The sequence below is a fragment of the Oncorhynchus keta genome, chromosome 19, assembly GCF_023373465.1.
Source record: "Oncorhynchus keta strain PuntledgeMale-10-30-2019 chromosome 19, Oket_V2, whole genome shotgun sequence".
NCBI classification, from domain to species: domain Eukaryota; kingdom Metazoa; phylum Chordata; class Actinopteri; order Salmoniformes; family Salmonidae; genus Oncorhynchus; species Oncorhynchus keta.
This window is the reverse complement of record NC_068439.1, coordinates 49921678-49937018: the sequence shown is the minus strand read 5'-3', so window position 1 is coordinate 49937018 and position 15341 is coordinate 49921678. Positions and strand designations below refer to the sequence as shown.

At 41.5% G+C, this 15341-nt stretch overlaps 1 protein-coding gene across 6 annotated transcripts in view; it reads right to left on the bottom strand.

Moving 5' to 3' along the window:
• LOC118398408 (bromo adjacent homology domain-containing 1 protein-like) overlaps positions 1-15341 on the bottom strand; it is a 91079-nt gene that overhangs the window by 39038 nt on the left and 36700 nt on the right. For 4 of the 6 annotated variants that reach the window (XM_035793705.2, XM_052470734.1, XM_052470735.1 and 1 more), the window contains exons 1-2: positions 13203-13338; positions 8536-10287 (exon numbers count right to left, since the gene is read on the bottom strand). In XM_035793705.2, the coding sequence (XP_035649598.1) occupies positions 8536-10273 (1738 nt within the window). In that variant the 5' untranslated portion in view covers positions 10274-10287; positions 13203-13338. Of the gene's footprint in view, positions 1-8535; positions 10288-13202; positions 13339-15341 lie in introns of those variants that run through there. The other 2 variants (XM_052470733.1, XM_052470732.1) reach the window with 1 other exon arrangement.

Genomic DNA, 15341 nt, shown 5'->3' with positions numbered 1-15341 from the left:
AACACAACAAAATGTGGAATAAGTCGATGGGTATGAATAATGAAGGCACTGTAGACCCTGTCATGAAGAAGCCTCTGGTTCAGTCATTTGTCCCTATGGGGTACCATTTTGGGAGTCACAGTATAATCCTTTGATTTGTCCCTTTAGGGCAGGGATTGTTAACTAAATTCAGCTGCACAACGATTTTTTTCTTTAGCAGATGATCCTGGGGCCTAGACATAACTACAAATAATTTGTAGACTGCAAGAAGTCCAAACAGACATATGCCTAAAACATAATTATTTCAAACCTTGCTTATATTTGTATATGGTCACGTGTCTTACTATCACGCGTGCAAATACCTGGGAACAGATTTCCTAAAGTAAAATCCCTTGGAGCTGATTTCCTGGTGTTACAATCTTTCATAGCCAACAATGAAAACTCAAAATATAGACATTTGATTTTTTTCTCAGAAAACTTGGGAGCCAAATAAAACCACCCGCAGGCCGAATTTGGCCCATGGGCCGCCAGTTGGGGTACTCTGCTCTAGGGGAACCCTCTTCAGTTCCATGTTGAACCCTCTCATGAAGAACCCTCTGGTTCCAATGTAGAAGCAATGAAAATTATACTTATAGGATACTAAAGATGTGCTTATGGCACACACTGTAAAAAATTACCTGTAATTTTACAGAACTTTTCCCGGGTACGGAGTTACAGTAAAAATACAGTACTTTACAATTCAATTAAGATGTGAATGTGCTGGTGAGGGCTCATTTGCATATTTAAGGGGCATTGTCTGAAATATTTGGTATTTGAGCCAACCGTTTGTGGAAGTGTTGTACCTGTTTAAGTGGTTTTATCATCATGTTGATTAATTTGTCCACTCAGTTCTACAATCTTTGTAAGCGCATGTGACGATCAAGAAGTGCACTGTTAACTTCTTTGGAGTAGGGGAGGTATTTTGACGTCAGGATGAAAGGCGTGCCCAAAGTAAACTGCCTGCTACTCAGGCCCAGATGCTAGGATATGCATATAATTGGTAGATTTGGATAGAAAACATTCCAAAGTTTCTAAAACTGTTAAAATAATGTCTGTGAATATAACAGAACTGAAATGGCAGGTGAAACCCCAATGACAAACCATCCCAAAAACATTTTTTTTTCATCCTACCACTGATTTCAATGGCTGGCATTTTTATAATAGGGCGAAATCGTGCCCGGTTGCAGTTCCTAGGGCTTCCACTAGATGTCAACAGTCTTTAGAAAGAGTTTCAGGGTGTTTTTTTGAAAAATGAGGGAGAAGAAGTAATTTTTCTACGGGCTCCCATTTTGGCTGTAGTGTTTCCATGTGCATTGCCGAGCTAGCGCGTTCTTTTTGTTTATCTCCGGTAAAGACAATAACGATTCTCCGTCTTAAATTGTATTGTTTATTTGCGTATTAGGGTACCTAAGGATTGATTATAAAAGTTGATTGACTTGTTTGGATAAGTTTATTGGTAACGTTTGGGACTAATTTTGTATGCATTTTGACCGATGGAAACCGAGCGGATTAATGACTGAAGCGCGCCAGCAAAACTGAGTTTTTATGAATATAAAGAAGAAATCTATCGAACAAAAGGACCAGAAGATCTTCAAAGGTAAGGCATATATTATATCGCTATTTCTGACTTTCGTGTCGCAACTGCCTGGTTGAAAATGATTTGTTATGCTTTTGTGGGCTGGACGCTGTCCTCAGATAATCGCATGGTTTGCTTTGGTAGTAAAGCCTTTTTGAAATCTGACACCTTGGCTGGATTAACAACAAGTTAAGCTTTATTTAATGTTTATAGTAAGTTAAGAAGTTGCAGTTTCCAGTAACTTAATGGCAGTTGGCCATCGGGAAGTTCATGTTTTTGCAGAAAGTTGTTATTGTAAAATTTACAGTAACTTACTGTGGCTGATCTCTGTCACGCTCACTGATCTGATGGTGTGGAAGGAAGATCAGTTTGCTGCCAACCAAGATTTTGAGGCCAGGTGAGGCTGGGTCCCAAGTGTGCTCACCATAAATAATGCTTAGTAGTTTGTCACCGAATGTTATAAGCTTTCTTTTAATAAGAAAAGTTCAGTGAGCGACTGGCAGCTAGTTGCAAGTAAATGACTGCATTTTACAATAACTTACTGACATCTGGTTGCCAGTTAAGCGGCCAAGAAGTTACTGGCTGTTCGTTGCCATGAGTTACTAGCAGTTACTGGCTATTAAGTTAATGTGAATTTTACAATAACGTCTAACGTCTACTAACGTCCATTAAGTTACTGTGACAATGTCAGCTCTTGAATGTCACATGCTCTTACAAAGTTTGCAGAACTAACCGTGTTAAAAGAGGCGGCCAACTGTAGCTCAGTTGGTAGAGCATGGCGCTTGTAACGCCAGGGTAGTGGGTTCGATTCCCGGGACCACCCATACATAGAATGTATGCACACATGACTGTAAGTCGCTTTGGATAAAAGCGTCTGCTAAATGGCATATATTATTATTATTATATTATTATTTGACAACATAACCATCAACCACTTAAACTGGTACCACCCTTCCACTGACGGTTGCCATAAATACACATATATTAGACCCAGGGTTTTCTGTTAGCCGGCATTAGCTGGCTTTTGTCCGATAATAAAATGAAAAGCTGACAAAATAAAACTGTTGCTGGCCAAAATGACCGTGAGAAAAAAAATCCCATTGCAAAATAATGCTTTTTATTAATTGATGGAAATACATTTGACAGTCATGCTTATCGGTCTATGGGATCATTTGCATAATAGTGGAATTAAATTTGTGTGCGTGTATTTTCATTAGTCATAATGTAGCCTATCTTATTTATTCAACACAACTATCACACACGCACAGCAAACACAGCCTATTATGAGTGTGATTTCTCCTGCAGCTCCTAAATCATGTCATTTTATAAGCCCATTCATTGCGTAACAATTCTAAATGCAAACGCGTGTTTAAAAAAGTTGATGCACTTTCAAAAAGAACTATGCCTACAAAAAACAACAATTCTCAGCCGGTAGCCTAACATGCTGACCAGACCGGACACGTCGCTTGTGCGAGCGTAGCAAAATAAATGTAGAAATCCATGTTATTCAATTACTGCACCCACACCGCTCGCGCGCGCCAACGAGCGTCTGTGTTGCCAAGGGCTAAAATAGAACTCCTTACTATTTCTGACGCAGGTCTCGCTGTAAGTCCTGCCTCTCCTATCTCCTCATTGGTTTATAGAAGCAGGTATCCACGTGCCATCTCCTACCCACGTGGGTGATTGAAATACGAACTGTTTTGCCGGTTGCTGTGGTAATACTTTGAAAGTGTAGATGCCAATCACCATATATGATCAAAGATGAAAAAGCCTGGAAGGAGGAGAGATGATTAGAAACGATTCAGTTGGCCGTTTTATGTGTGGATTAATTGTCGGAATAGAGGACCTTGTGCATTTCAGGTAAAATAACAACTCAATGTTTATATCCCAGGACAAATTAGCTAGCAAAAGCAAGCTAGCTAAATAGGACAAATTAGCTAGCAACAGCAAGCTAGCTAAATAGGACAAATTAGCTAGCAAGTGCAAGCATGTTTAATGCTTTTCTACCTGTCCCCAAATTAATGTCATTGGTTCAGAGTTTGTTTTGATATTTTAACATGCGTGTCATGATCACGTTTAGTGTAGGGGACAAAATAGATTTATGGACGATAGTGCACAATAGCGCACGATGGCGCAAGAGCGCAGCCGGTTTGGGTACCGTGTAATTGAAGCACGCCTCCCATTCACAATTCAAGTGCTGGCAACAGGCTATGTCACCACCACTTTACAAAGTTGGAGTCAGTATGCATTTTGAAAACATAGGCCTACTTAATTGTTTGAAACCTATAAAAATGCTTTACTTCATATTATGAGGCATGTCTTACTTTGCTTTAAAGTAGCCTATAAGCAAATCTGACCATGGAAACGTGGAGGCAATCATTTTATAAAGGCGCAAGAGTTTCAAGTTTGGAGAACCTTACAATTCATTCTACAATTTCTACCGATCTGCCAGTTATGATTTTCATATGCGCATTTTCGTGAAACAGTTTAATTTCAATAATAAAATTTGCTGCAGAAGGGACTGGTGCACTTCACAAAATAGATGGCATCATGAGGAACAAAAGTACGTGGATATATTGAAGCAACATCTCAAGACATCAGTCAGGAAGTTGAAGCTTGGGCGCAAATGGGTTTTCCAAATGGACAATGACCCCAAGCATACTTCCAAAGTTGTGGCAAAATGGCTTAAGGACAACAAAATCAAGGTATTGGAGTGACCATCACAAAGCCCTGACCTCAATCCCATAAAAACTGTGTGGGCAGAACTGTAAAAGCATGTGCGAGCAAGGAGGCCTACAAACCTGACTCAGTTACACCAGCTCTGTCAGGAGGAATGGGCCAAAATTCACCCAACATATTGTGGGAAGCTTGTGGAAGGCTACCCAAAACGTCTGACCCAAATTAAACAATTTAAACTAAATGCTACCAAATACTAATTGAGTGTATGTAAACTTCTGACCCCACTGGGAATGTGATGACAGAAATCAAATCTGAAATAAAACACTCTCTACTATTATTCTGACATTTCACATTCTTAAAATAAAAACGTCTGCCTCCCTTTCTATATGTCTTGATTAGAGGTCAACTGATTATGATTTTTCAACACTGATACCGATACCAATTAATAGTGGACCAAAAAAAGCCGATGCTGATTAATCAGACGATTTCTATATATATTTGTAATAATGACAATTACAACAATACTGAATGAACAATGACCCCTTTTATTTTAACTTAATATCATACATAAATACAATCAATTTAGTCTCAAAGAAATAATGAAACATGTTCAATTTGGTTTAAATAATGAAAAAACACAGTGTTGGAGAAGTAAAATTGCAATATGTGCCATGTAAAAAAGCTAACGTTTAAGTTCCTTGCTCAGAACATGAGAACATATGAAAGCTGGTGGTTCAATTTTCCCAGTTCTTCAATATTCCCAGTTAAGAAGTTTTAGGTTGTAGTTATTATAGGAATTATGACGCGTCAAACTATTTATCTCTATACAATTTGTATTTCATATACCTTTGACTATTGGATGTTCTTACAGGCACTTTAGTATTCCCAGCCTAATCTCGGGAGTTGATAGGCTTGAAGTCATAAACAGCGCTGTGCTTCAAGCATTGCTAAGAGCTGCTCACATACGCAGTATAGTGCCTGCTGCTGCCTACCACCACTCAGTCAGACTGCTCTATCAAATATCAAATATCAAATCATAGACTTAATTATAATAAACACACAGAAATACGAGCCTTTGGTCATTCATATGGTAAAATCCGGAAACTAGCATTTCGAAAACAAAACGTTGATTCTTTCAGTGAAATACGAAACCATTCCGTATTTTGTCGAACGGGTGGCAACCCTAAGTCTAAATATTGCTGTTACATTGCACAACCTTCAATGTTATGTCATAATTATGTAAAATTCTGGCAAATTAATTTTGGTCTTTGTAGGAAGAAACACAGTTCGCAACTAAAAAAATATACTTCTGTGTATTGATTTTAAGAAAGGCATTGATTTTTATGGTTAGGAACATTTGTGCAACGAATGTGCTTTTTTCGCGAATGCTCTTTTGTTAAATAATCACCCATTTGGAAAAGCTGAAGTAGGCTATGATTCAATGATAAATTAACACTGTATTGATTATATGCAACGCAGGACAAGCTAGTTAACCTAGTAATATCATCAACAATGTGTAGTTTACTGCCCCCCCCAGTCCCAAAGACGTTTTGAGTAGCTTGGATGAATAAGGTGCCCAGAGTAAACTGCCTGCTACTCAGGCCCAGTTGCTAATATATGCATATTATTAGTAGATTTGGATAGAAAACACGGATGAACTCATATGGCAGGCAAAAACCTGAAAAAAAATCCAACCAGGAAGTGGGAAATCTGAGGTTTGTAGTTTTTCAAGTCATTGCCTATCGAATATTGACATCTATGGGGTCATATTGCACTTCCTAAGGCTTCCACTAGATGTCAAAAGTATGTGGAACCTTGTTTGATGCTTCTACTGTGAAGGAGGGGGGAAAGGGAGCTGAATGAGTCAGAAGTCAGCCAGAGTGGCATGAGCTGATCATGCACGCTCACGTGAGAGGTAGCTGTGTTCCATCGCATTTCTACAGACAAAGGAATTCTCCGTTTGGAACATTATTGAAGATTTGTTAAAAACATCCTAAAGATTGATTCTATACTTCGTTTGACATGTTTCTACGAACTGTAATATGACTTTTCGTTTGAACTTTCACCTGGACTTGCCCGTGCGTCGTGAATTTGGATTGTGTACTAAACGCACTAACAAAAAGGAGGTATTTGGACATAAATTACGACTTTATTGAACAAATCAAACATTTATTGTGGAACTGGGATTCCTGGGAGTGCATTCTGATAAAGATCATCAAAGGTAAGTGAATATTTGAATATCATGAATATCATGTTACACAATGCATGTATGTTTTGTTCGATAATGTGCATATTTATATCAAAAAAATTCAGTTTACATTGGCACGTTACATGCAGTAATGTTTTGATTCCAAAACATCTGGTGATTTTGCAGAAATACTCATAATAAACATTGATAAAAGATGCAAGTGTTATTCACAGAATTAAAGATAGACTTATCCTCTATGCAACCGCTGTGTCAGATTTCAAAAAAACTTTATGGAAAAAGCATCATCTGAGAACGGCACTCAGTACCCAATTCAGCCAAAGAAAACTCCGCCATTTTGGGGTCAACATTAGTTAGAAAAAACGCTATAAATATTCACTTACCTTTGATGATCTTCATCAGAAGGCACTCCCAGGAATCCCAGTTCAACAATAAATTACTGATTTGTTCCATAAAGTTCCATAAAGCCCATCATTTAGCCACTTGTTGTTAGCGTGTTCAGCCCAGTAATCCATCTTCATGAGGAGCGAGCACTTCCTCCAGACAAAAACTTGAATAGGCACTGTTTGGAAAATCGATTTCTCACTTCCTGTTTGGATTTCTTCTCAGGTTTTTGTCTGCCATATGAGTTCTGTTATACTCACAGACATCATTCAAACAGTTTTAGAAACGTCAGAGTGTTTTCTATCCAATACTAATAATCATATGTATATATTAGCATCTGAGACAGAGTAGGAGGCAGTTCAGTTTGGGCACGCTATTCATCCAAAAGTGAAAATGCTGCCCAAAATGCTATCCCAAAAAATACAAGTTTAATGCTAGCTAGCAACTTACCTTGGCTCATTGCAGCCATAAGGTCCTTTTGACGCTGCACTCGCGTAACAGGTGGTCAGCCTTCCACGCAATTCCCTCATAGATTGCAATGTAATCGGCCATAATCGGCATGAAAAAAGGCTGATTACCGATTGTTATGAAAACTTGAAATCGGCCCTAATTAATCGGCCATGCCGATTAATCGGTCGGGCCTCTAGTCTTGATATACTATTTTTATCAATTACTCATTACATATGTTTACTACTGGTGACATATGTAACGGGGAAGTGATCAAAATAAACAATAAAAGGGCAAACAATTCACACAATGAAACAATTCATGTGCAAAAATTGGCAACTCAATAATCAGCTAGGCCTATTGCCATATGCTCTGTCCAAACTGCGAGCTTCCCAAATAGGCATAGGTCTACAAACTTGTAATTTGAAACAATCCGCAGCTTTAAAAAAAATCTAATGGTTCTCATTTCCTCTGTAGCTAAGTCATGCTTTATTTGATTTATTTCTGTATAGTGAAATTATTTATTTCAATTTACTTCCCTAGCATATTCGCCAGGCCGACTGAAATACTTCCTCATATGCCGCTCTCCTGTTCTATTGGTTTTTATATCAACTTTCTTTTGCTGTCCATAAACAAAGACAATCTTAGTATATTAGCAACCCATCCTAGTTGTTGCATCATTAGATTCCACCTCATTCTACGTTTCTAACTGATATTTTAATATCTGTTACATATGGAACCGCTCTCATCAGGTGCACTGTTCAACATTTTGGCAAATGTTTGAAAATTATGTTTTATTGGCTGCTTCATTACAGGAGTTGCATGTTCTGTTAAGATGAATTACCATAATCTAAATCTGATTTCTTTCATTCTGAGAACCATGGGTGGATGCCCTGGGTAACATAAGGATCCGGTAAATTTTTCAAATGGCCAGTAAATTAAAATCTTCCCGGTTAAGTTGTCCACCGCCACATTTTACTAACGGAAACTCTGATTAGACCACGCTCCCCAAATATTCAAATTTACTGGTCCCCAGCAAAAACACAACGAAGGCTGATCAATAGCGAAAACACAGCAAAGGCTGGTCCCCAGCAAAAACACAATGAAGGCTGGGCCCCAGCGAAAGCACAACAAAGGCTGGTCACCGGCGAAAAAACACAAACATTTATATCAGCATATAGGGCCAGTAGACATATGTAGACATAGGACAATGTCGTCCTCTTACCTGTCTTGATGCCGTGTGTAAACCCGGAACAGCCTGTGGAGAAAGAGCACCCCCTGCTGTTGACCGGCTGCATGGCTCTGTAGGTGTAGCCGCTGACACGGCAGGCCTTGCTGTAGTAGGGCGAGCCCACTGAGCCACAGAAAGCAGGGTGGGCCAGTGTCGAGGCATGGGACACCGGAGGACCCAGCAGCTTGGACCCAGACACCATGCCGGGACACATTGTCGAGGTGCCAAAGTTCAGAGGTCTCGAGCTGAGGGTGGTCGAAGGAGCTCCGGGGTGTGCGATGTGGACGTAGTAGCTGGAGAAGCAGGCGGGGTCGGCGGTGCAGAGGCAAGGGTGGGGGCTGAGGGTCAGGGCTGCATGGGAATGGGGGTGGGCCACGGAGGGCGATGTCACCAGGCACTCCTGCTTCATAGGTGTCATTGCAGTGTTTAAAGGTTGTTCTTCTGAGTCAGCATAGGCCTTCTGACCCAGGAACAATGCTAGGCGGTGGCAGTACTCCATAGAACCCTCTGGGGGGCAGCAGTAGTACGGTCTCAGCTCTGCCTCAACCTGCTCCTCTTTGACGACAGGCTTCAGCGGGTAGGCTAGCATGCTGCGTGACTGGTAGCCTGGTTTGGTTAGCCGGTGGGTGCAACCTCCAGACTCCCACTCCACTTTGGGCTCAAAGTTGGACTTCTTGCAGCCTCCCTGTTCTGGAATCAACTTCCTTCCCTTCTGCTTAGGCTGGCGGCCACACTGTTTAAGATTCAGTCGCGGTTGCTTCTGCTTCACATCACATGATGCGGCGCTCGTGGTCTTGCAGTCTGTCGTCGTAGTCGATGTTGGTTTCACTCGCTGTTTGCTAGTTGCGGAGGTGCTCGTTAACTTTAGCAGCGCGGCAGCGTTGAGTCCGGCTAGCCGTCGAGGAGCAGGGGTGTGTAACATCTGTAGAGTCATCATCGCAGTCTCTTTCTTCTCTCCTTTATCTGGTTTGGTCCGTTTCTTGGAGACTTTCTTGGCCTTTTTGGAGCGTTGGCACAGTTCATGCTTGTGCAATACGGAGGCCTTGCTGCTGCTGGCCCTTTGAGCTTTAGGACCTCCGGCCACCCCGCCACTAGCTGGATCTGTCCCCAGGGTTGACTCACCGCTGGAGGGCTCCTCCTGCTGTCTCCTGGCCTGTTTTCCAGACGGCTGGGTCTCGTTGGGTCTCTCCAACAGCAGACTGTTCACCGCCTCAGCGTTGAGAGAAGCTAGCCGTCGCTTACGCGGCTCTGGAAACGGAGACTCCTGCACATCACTGGTGCTTTTGGGAATCATCTTCTTCGCCAGTTTCCCCTTGGCTTCGCCTTTTTCTTTGCCCAGTTTCTTGATCCGGGATTCAGGTTTGACGGGCGGTTGGGTAGGCAAATCATTCCCCCTCTCATTGGTGTCCTCCTGCTCCTGGATGTCCTCCTCCAACCGCGTGAGTAAAACGTGACAGCTAAGTCCCTCTTCCTCTGAAAACCCTCCCCTTCCTCTTAAGGGATATGATTTCCTGCCCCGCCTCCTATTCCGTTCCGGCGCCTTCTCCCGTATCTCTTTAACCCCTCCCCTTCCTCGCTTGGTCTTACACTTTTTCAAGGTCCTGCCGAATCGCAGCGTGCGCTCAAGCCAGGCCCCACCCATGGTCTCACCATGTGGCCTATGGGGGCAGTGTTCCCGCCTCCCTGTGCTGCGGCTCTGGCTGAGGGAACCTTCGTTCCGGGCGTGGATCATCACATGCTGCACCACTGGGCATGGGGAGGAGAGACAAATTGTTAATGTCACTCCTATAAACAGGATAATACTGCCTGGGTGGTATTCATTAGCCACCAAGCGGAAGAAAACAGACTGAAACAGGGAGGGATTACCTGAAGTTGTCCAATAAGAAACACTTCTTTCTTTTCTTATTTCTCATAGTTTTTGTTTTGCTACAGTGAATACAACTCTAGTATATTTTCAATCCCTAGCCTATCGCCTAATCCCTTCCACATATATACGTACATACCCCTTCAGGTTTCACTAATACAATTTTGGTCTCTTGTCCCTTATCCTAACCCTTCTACCCATCTGATAAGACTGGACAGATGAAAACACTATAGAAGCTCCACTTATGGAGCAAAGAGTCCTGGAGGGCTAGATGGAACATCATTATACTGCTTACTCATACTCTCCTATCCATTTCTTACAGTTCCGTAAACACTGAAGTGGTAGGGGCCCCTGGGGAAAGAGCTTAGGGTCCGAAATAAAACCAGGCCAACACGAGCCGCATACCACAGAATACCAGAATACCGCATACCATCTTATCCATATTCACAACAAACAAAAATCCCCGGAGAGAGAACTGTGTATTCAAACGTGCCAGTCTACCATCGTATCCAATAGGGATACCTACCTACCTTAATTCAGTGTGAAACATACGTCTTAATCAATAGTTTGGTAGAGTCAGGATTATTTTTTTTTGTCCCAGAAAAACACTCTAAAAGTGATGAATGTGCCTTATGAAGAATCCAAAACAGCCAATACAAGAGATATGATTCTCAACATCCAACAATAGGCCTATTGATGGTTATTGGCACTGCCCTACATGTTCGGGATTTTGTATTAAAGCTGAAAAAAGCTACTCATTATGTCCACATTATGAACAATAAAATGAAATACCCTATACACTCACATGTATCATTTTTTTTCAATAAATCATGGAAAATAGAGAGGTGCGCGACTAAATATTGCCGTTATCCATTTCATTTATCCGCAGGCCGCCAGTTACCAATCCCCATGTGCTAAACAATAAAAATAAGGAACACAAAAAGGAATGCGGTAAAACTGAAGTGCATGCCAACGCAATCAAAACAAATGCAAAATAGTCAAAACAGGATTCCTTCCTTATGAGATCGTGTGAGGTCACGAATTCCATCTGCACAGGGACAATGTTCTGACACCTTTTGGCATTCTAAACGGACAATCTAATTTTTCAGACATTCTAATCCATCAGACATTCTATACTGAACCAAAAAAGTAAACACAACATGTAAAGTGTTGGTCCAATTTTTCATGAGCTGAAATAAAAGTTCCCAGAAATGTTCCATATGCACAAAAAGCTTCTTTCCCTCAAATTTTGTGCACAAATTTGTTAACCTCCCTGTTAGTGAGCATTTCTCTTTTACCAAGATAATCCATCCACCTGACAGGTGTGGCATATCAAGAAGCTGATTAAACAGCATGACCATTACACAGGTGCGAGTTGTGCTGTGGACAATAAAAGGCCAATCTAAAATGTGAAGTTTTGTCACACAACAAAATGTCACAGATGTCTAAAGTTTTGAGGGAGTGTGCAATTTGCATGCTGACGGCAGAAATCATTAACAGAGCTGATCATTTAATGTTAATTTCTCGAGCATAAGCCGCCTCCAATGTCGTTTTAGAGAATTTGGCAGTACATACAACCGGCCTCACAACCTTTTGTGTGGAAAAACGTATCCTGATTACCTGGGCCTGGCTCCCCAGAGGGTGAACTTGGGACCCAAGTGGGTGGGCTTATGCCATCCCAGGCCCACTCATGGCTGCGCCCCTGCCCAGTCGTGTCAAATCCATAGATTAGGGCCCAATTAATTTATTTGAATTGACTGATTTCCTTCTATGAACTGTAACTCAGTAAAAACTTTGAAATTGTATGTTGTGTTTCTATTTTTGTTCAGTGTATTTCAGCAAACATTCTACATACAGCAATCATTCTAAATCAGCAGAAACCAATTAGACAACATGACATAATGTTCGTATTCAATAATTGTTACATGAATGTAGAGCCCAATGCCACCAGCTTCATCTGGCAAACAAGTTACAAAACAACCATGTCCTGTGTAGCCTAGTCTACAGGCTATTAAACACAGACACCTAATAAACGTATCTAGCTACTGTATCTTGCCTACCAAGCTACTCCACGTTTAGACAAATGCAGATAAACACTTATTTCAATGACCAGGGGTTAACCTATGTAATTACACCTTAACACGGTATGAAATATGGGGGCAATGAGGGACCAACAACTTGCCCAACATACCCCGTACAGGGTAAGGTGTTTTGAACTGATGCGTGGGTTATTTTGAACACTTTCTATGCCCGAATTAAAAATATAAAACACGAGGCGTCGGCTTGTTTTTGTCGTTAAATGGTCTTCAGGTAGTCTACAGTCCATCTAAATCGATTCAAAACACTGCATGTAAACACCGGAGCTTCGCTCTGGTAACCCATTTAACTTGATCAAACATACCAAACGTCCGATAGTCTACTTGAGGACATCGGGGCCGACATACAGTAGACAGGCTGCGCCTCGCTCGCTTGAAGTCTGTGAGTAGCCTGCCATCCGAAGTAACTGCTTTATCTATGGGGCTATGGGCGACCCGAACACACATCGCGGCCAAAATAAGACTGCCACAATCACATATTCCATGCCATTTATGAAAATAACATCGAAATAATTCGATTTTCTAACACTATTTAGTATGAAACCCATGGATATCGCATGCTAGCAAGCTACAGCTATCGATTCTGCAAGGCAGAAGCGAAAATAGGTTCTGCACTCCTTTTTGGACGGGCTCGGAACGCAACTTCAACACCCGGCACTCGAAAACCGTTACGGAAGAAATATTTAGAGATATTAACTTACACACTCCGTCATACTGTGCCTGGAGATGCGTCGAAATAGTTATGGACTGGTGTGATGGCTGAACTGATCTCCGTACTGGGGGAGAGCAGGGGAGTAGAGAGAAAGCGAGAGAGAGAGAGAGAGAGAGAGAGAGAGAGAGAGAGAGAGAGAGAGAGAGAGAGAGAGAGAGAGAGAGAGAGAGAGAGAGGACGGTGGCTGCCTGAGCGATGTGCTTTGCTCTTCCTGGTTCGGCTTCACCGATTTGCAGAAAACTTAATCTTAACCATTTGCTATGCAGACATGCCTCGCTGACATCCAGTCTTCCAATGGCGAAAACGCCAGGCTGTTTATTTCAAGAATACAACCTAAATATTTGTAGAATTTGCGTCCCCTTGCGAAGTGGCTCGAATTACTTGGTTCAACTCGATTAATGCACGGGCTATGGAGCGATGTTGCCCCCCTCAACGCCAGCCTCACCCTGTCATTATGTCGTGACCAGACCAGACCCAACCCAGACCACATCCAGTAAACCCACAATCTGTGTTTTCACACATCGCCTGGTGTGTACGGATATCACAACAACGTTGTAATGTACACACAGGAATGTAAAGCATGCGGGGAAACAACACCAGTTCATTCCCATTCCCTGTGGTTGAATAATTACAGTTCATTCCCATTCCCCGTGGTTGAATAATTACAGTTCATTCCCATTCCCCGTGGTTGAATAAAATGATCATTATTTTCAGATCACAGTCCATAATGTTATTAGCCTAATATTTGTTTTGTTGCGCGCCCCAAAAGTTCTAATTGGATATGGAAAGAATTCTCATTTCAGTCAATCTATAGGCTAGGGTCCAAATGATTGTCCCTATTGGCCAGGCATATTGGCCGCTTCATGTGCATTACCGCTAATAGGCCTGTTTTATCTGTTTTATTGTTTTATTACATTCTATTTTGCTTTATTATGCCTAAAAGCACACACGACCCAGTCCTGTTGCAGAGGAATTAGCATAATCCAGCACAACAATAATATGCGGGCCTCCACACCACGTGTGATAACGGGCATATTACGACAACACATTTTAAAGATCCAAACACTGAGCACACTCGTTTTTTTGTTTTCTTTTGTGCAGGTGTCAGGTGATTGCAATAATGCTTAGGCAGCGATTCTCAATAGTCCTGAGTGGCTTCATTCCTCTCCTTGTCTCCTTTCCTTCAACTGCACAGAAATTAACTGGACAGCTTAAATCAAATCCTCAGGGTATCCACCGTTGCTTTTCCTTGCTATGTGCTTTCAGATCTGCGCAGATGAAGGAGGTGAGGAAGCTCCTTTAGACATTTACATAGACTATCGAAATTAAGGAGAGAAGACAAGGAGAGGAAGCTGTTGTAGACTATTCAGATGAACCCTATACTGTTTGACCACCCCTACGCCTTGCATGAAGGTGAACATTTATGATTTCATGGCCAAGACATCTGACCAACCGTCGCTATTTCTGATGTTGCCTATGTTTCCAGAATATCCCCAATATCCCCATTGAACCCAAGGTATTTATAAATATTTTATATATATATATATATATATATATATATATATATGAATGAATATATGTTCCCACACGTTCAACATTTCAGTCATAAATCTGGTTGAGGAAAAGGACCAAGGCTGCAAACTGAACAGGACGTGAACAGGACGTCAAGGGACAATATCAGACGACTTGAAGCCTTCAACTAAGACAACTGACATTTCTTCTTGTTTGACAATAGACAGAGCCATCTTCACTCCTTGAATAATGTCAAATCAAATATATTGTCTGTGTACACAGTCTAGCAGATGTTATAGGGGGTGCAGCGAAATCCTTAGGATATACGTTACTATAGCGTCTAACAATGCTGTAAAAAGTCAAACAAGTACATAAATATTCAAAAATAAAATTAAAATCAAGAAATGTCGGGACGAATCCAAATAAACGTTCGGAGCAAATCATTTAATAAACAACACACGTTTTTATTACTGCAAGTCAGCGCCATCTCAGACAATCCATTTAAGACATTTGTAACCTCTATAAGCCTACCTAATTTAAACTTTTCACTGTATGACACAGCAGCCATACAGTGGAGAGGATGAACGTGCAAGTGTTTCGTAATAACAAGTTAATA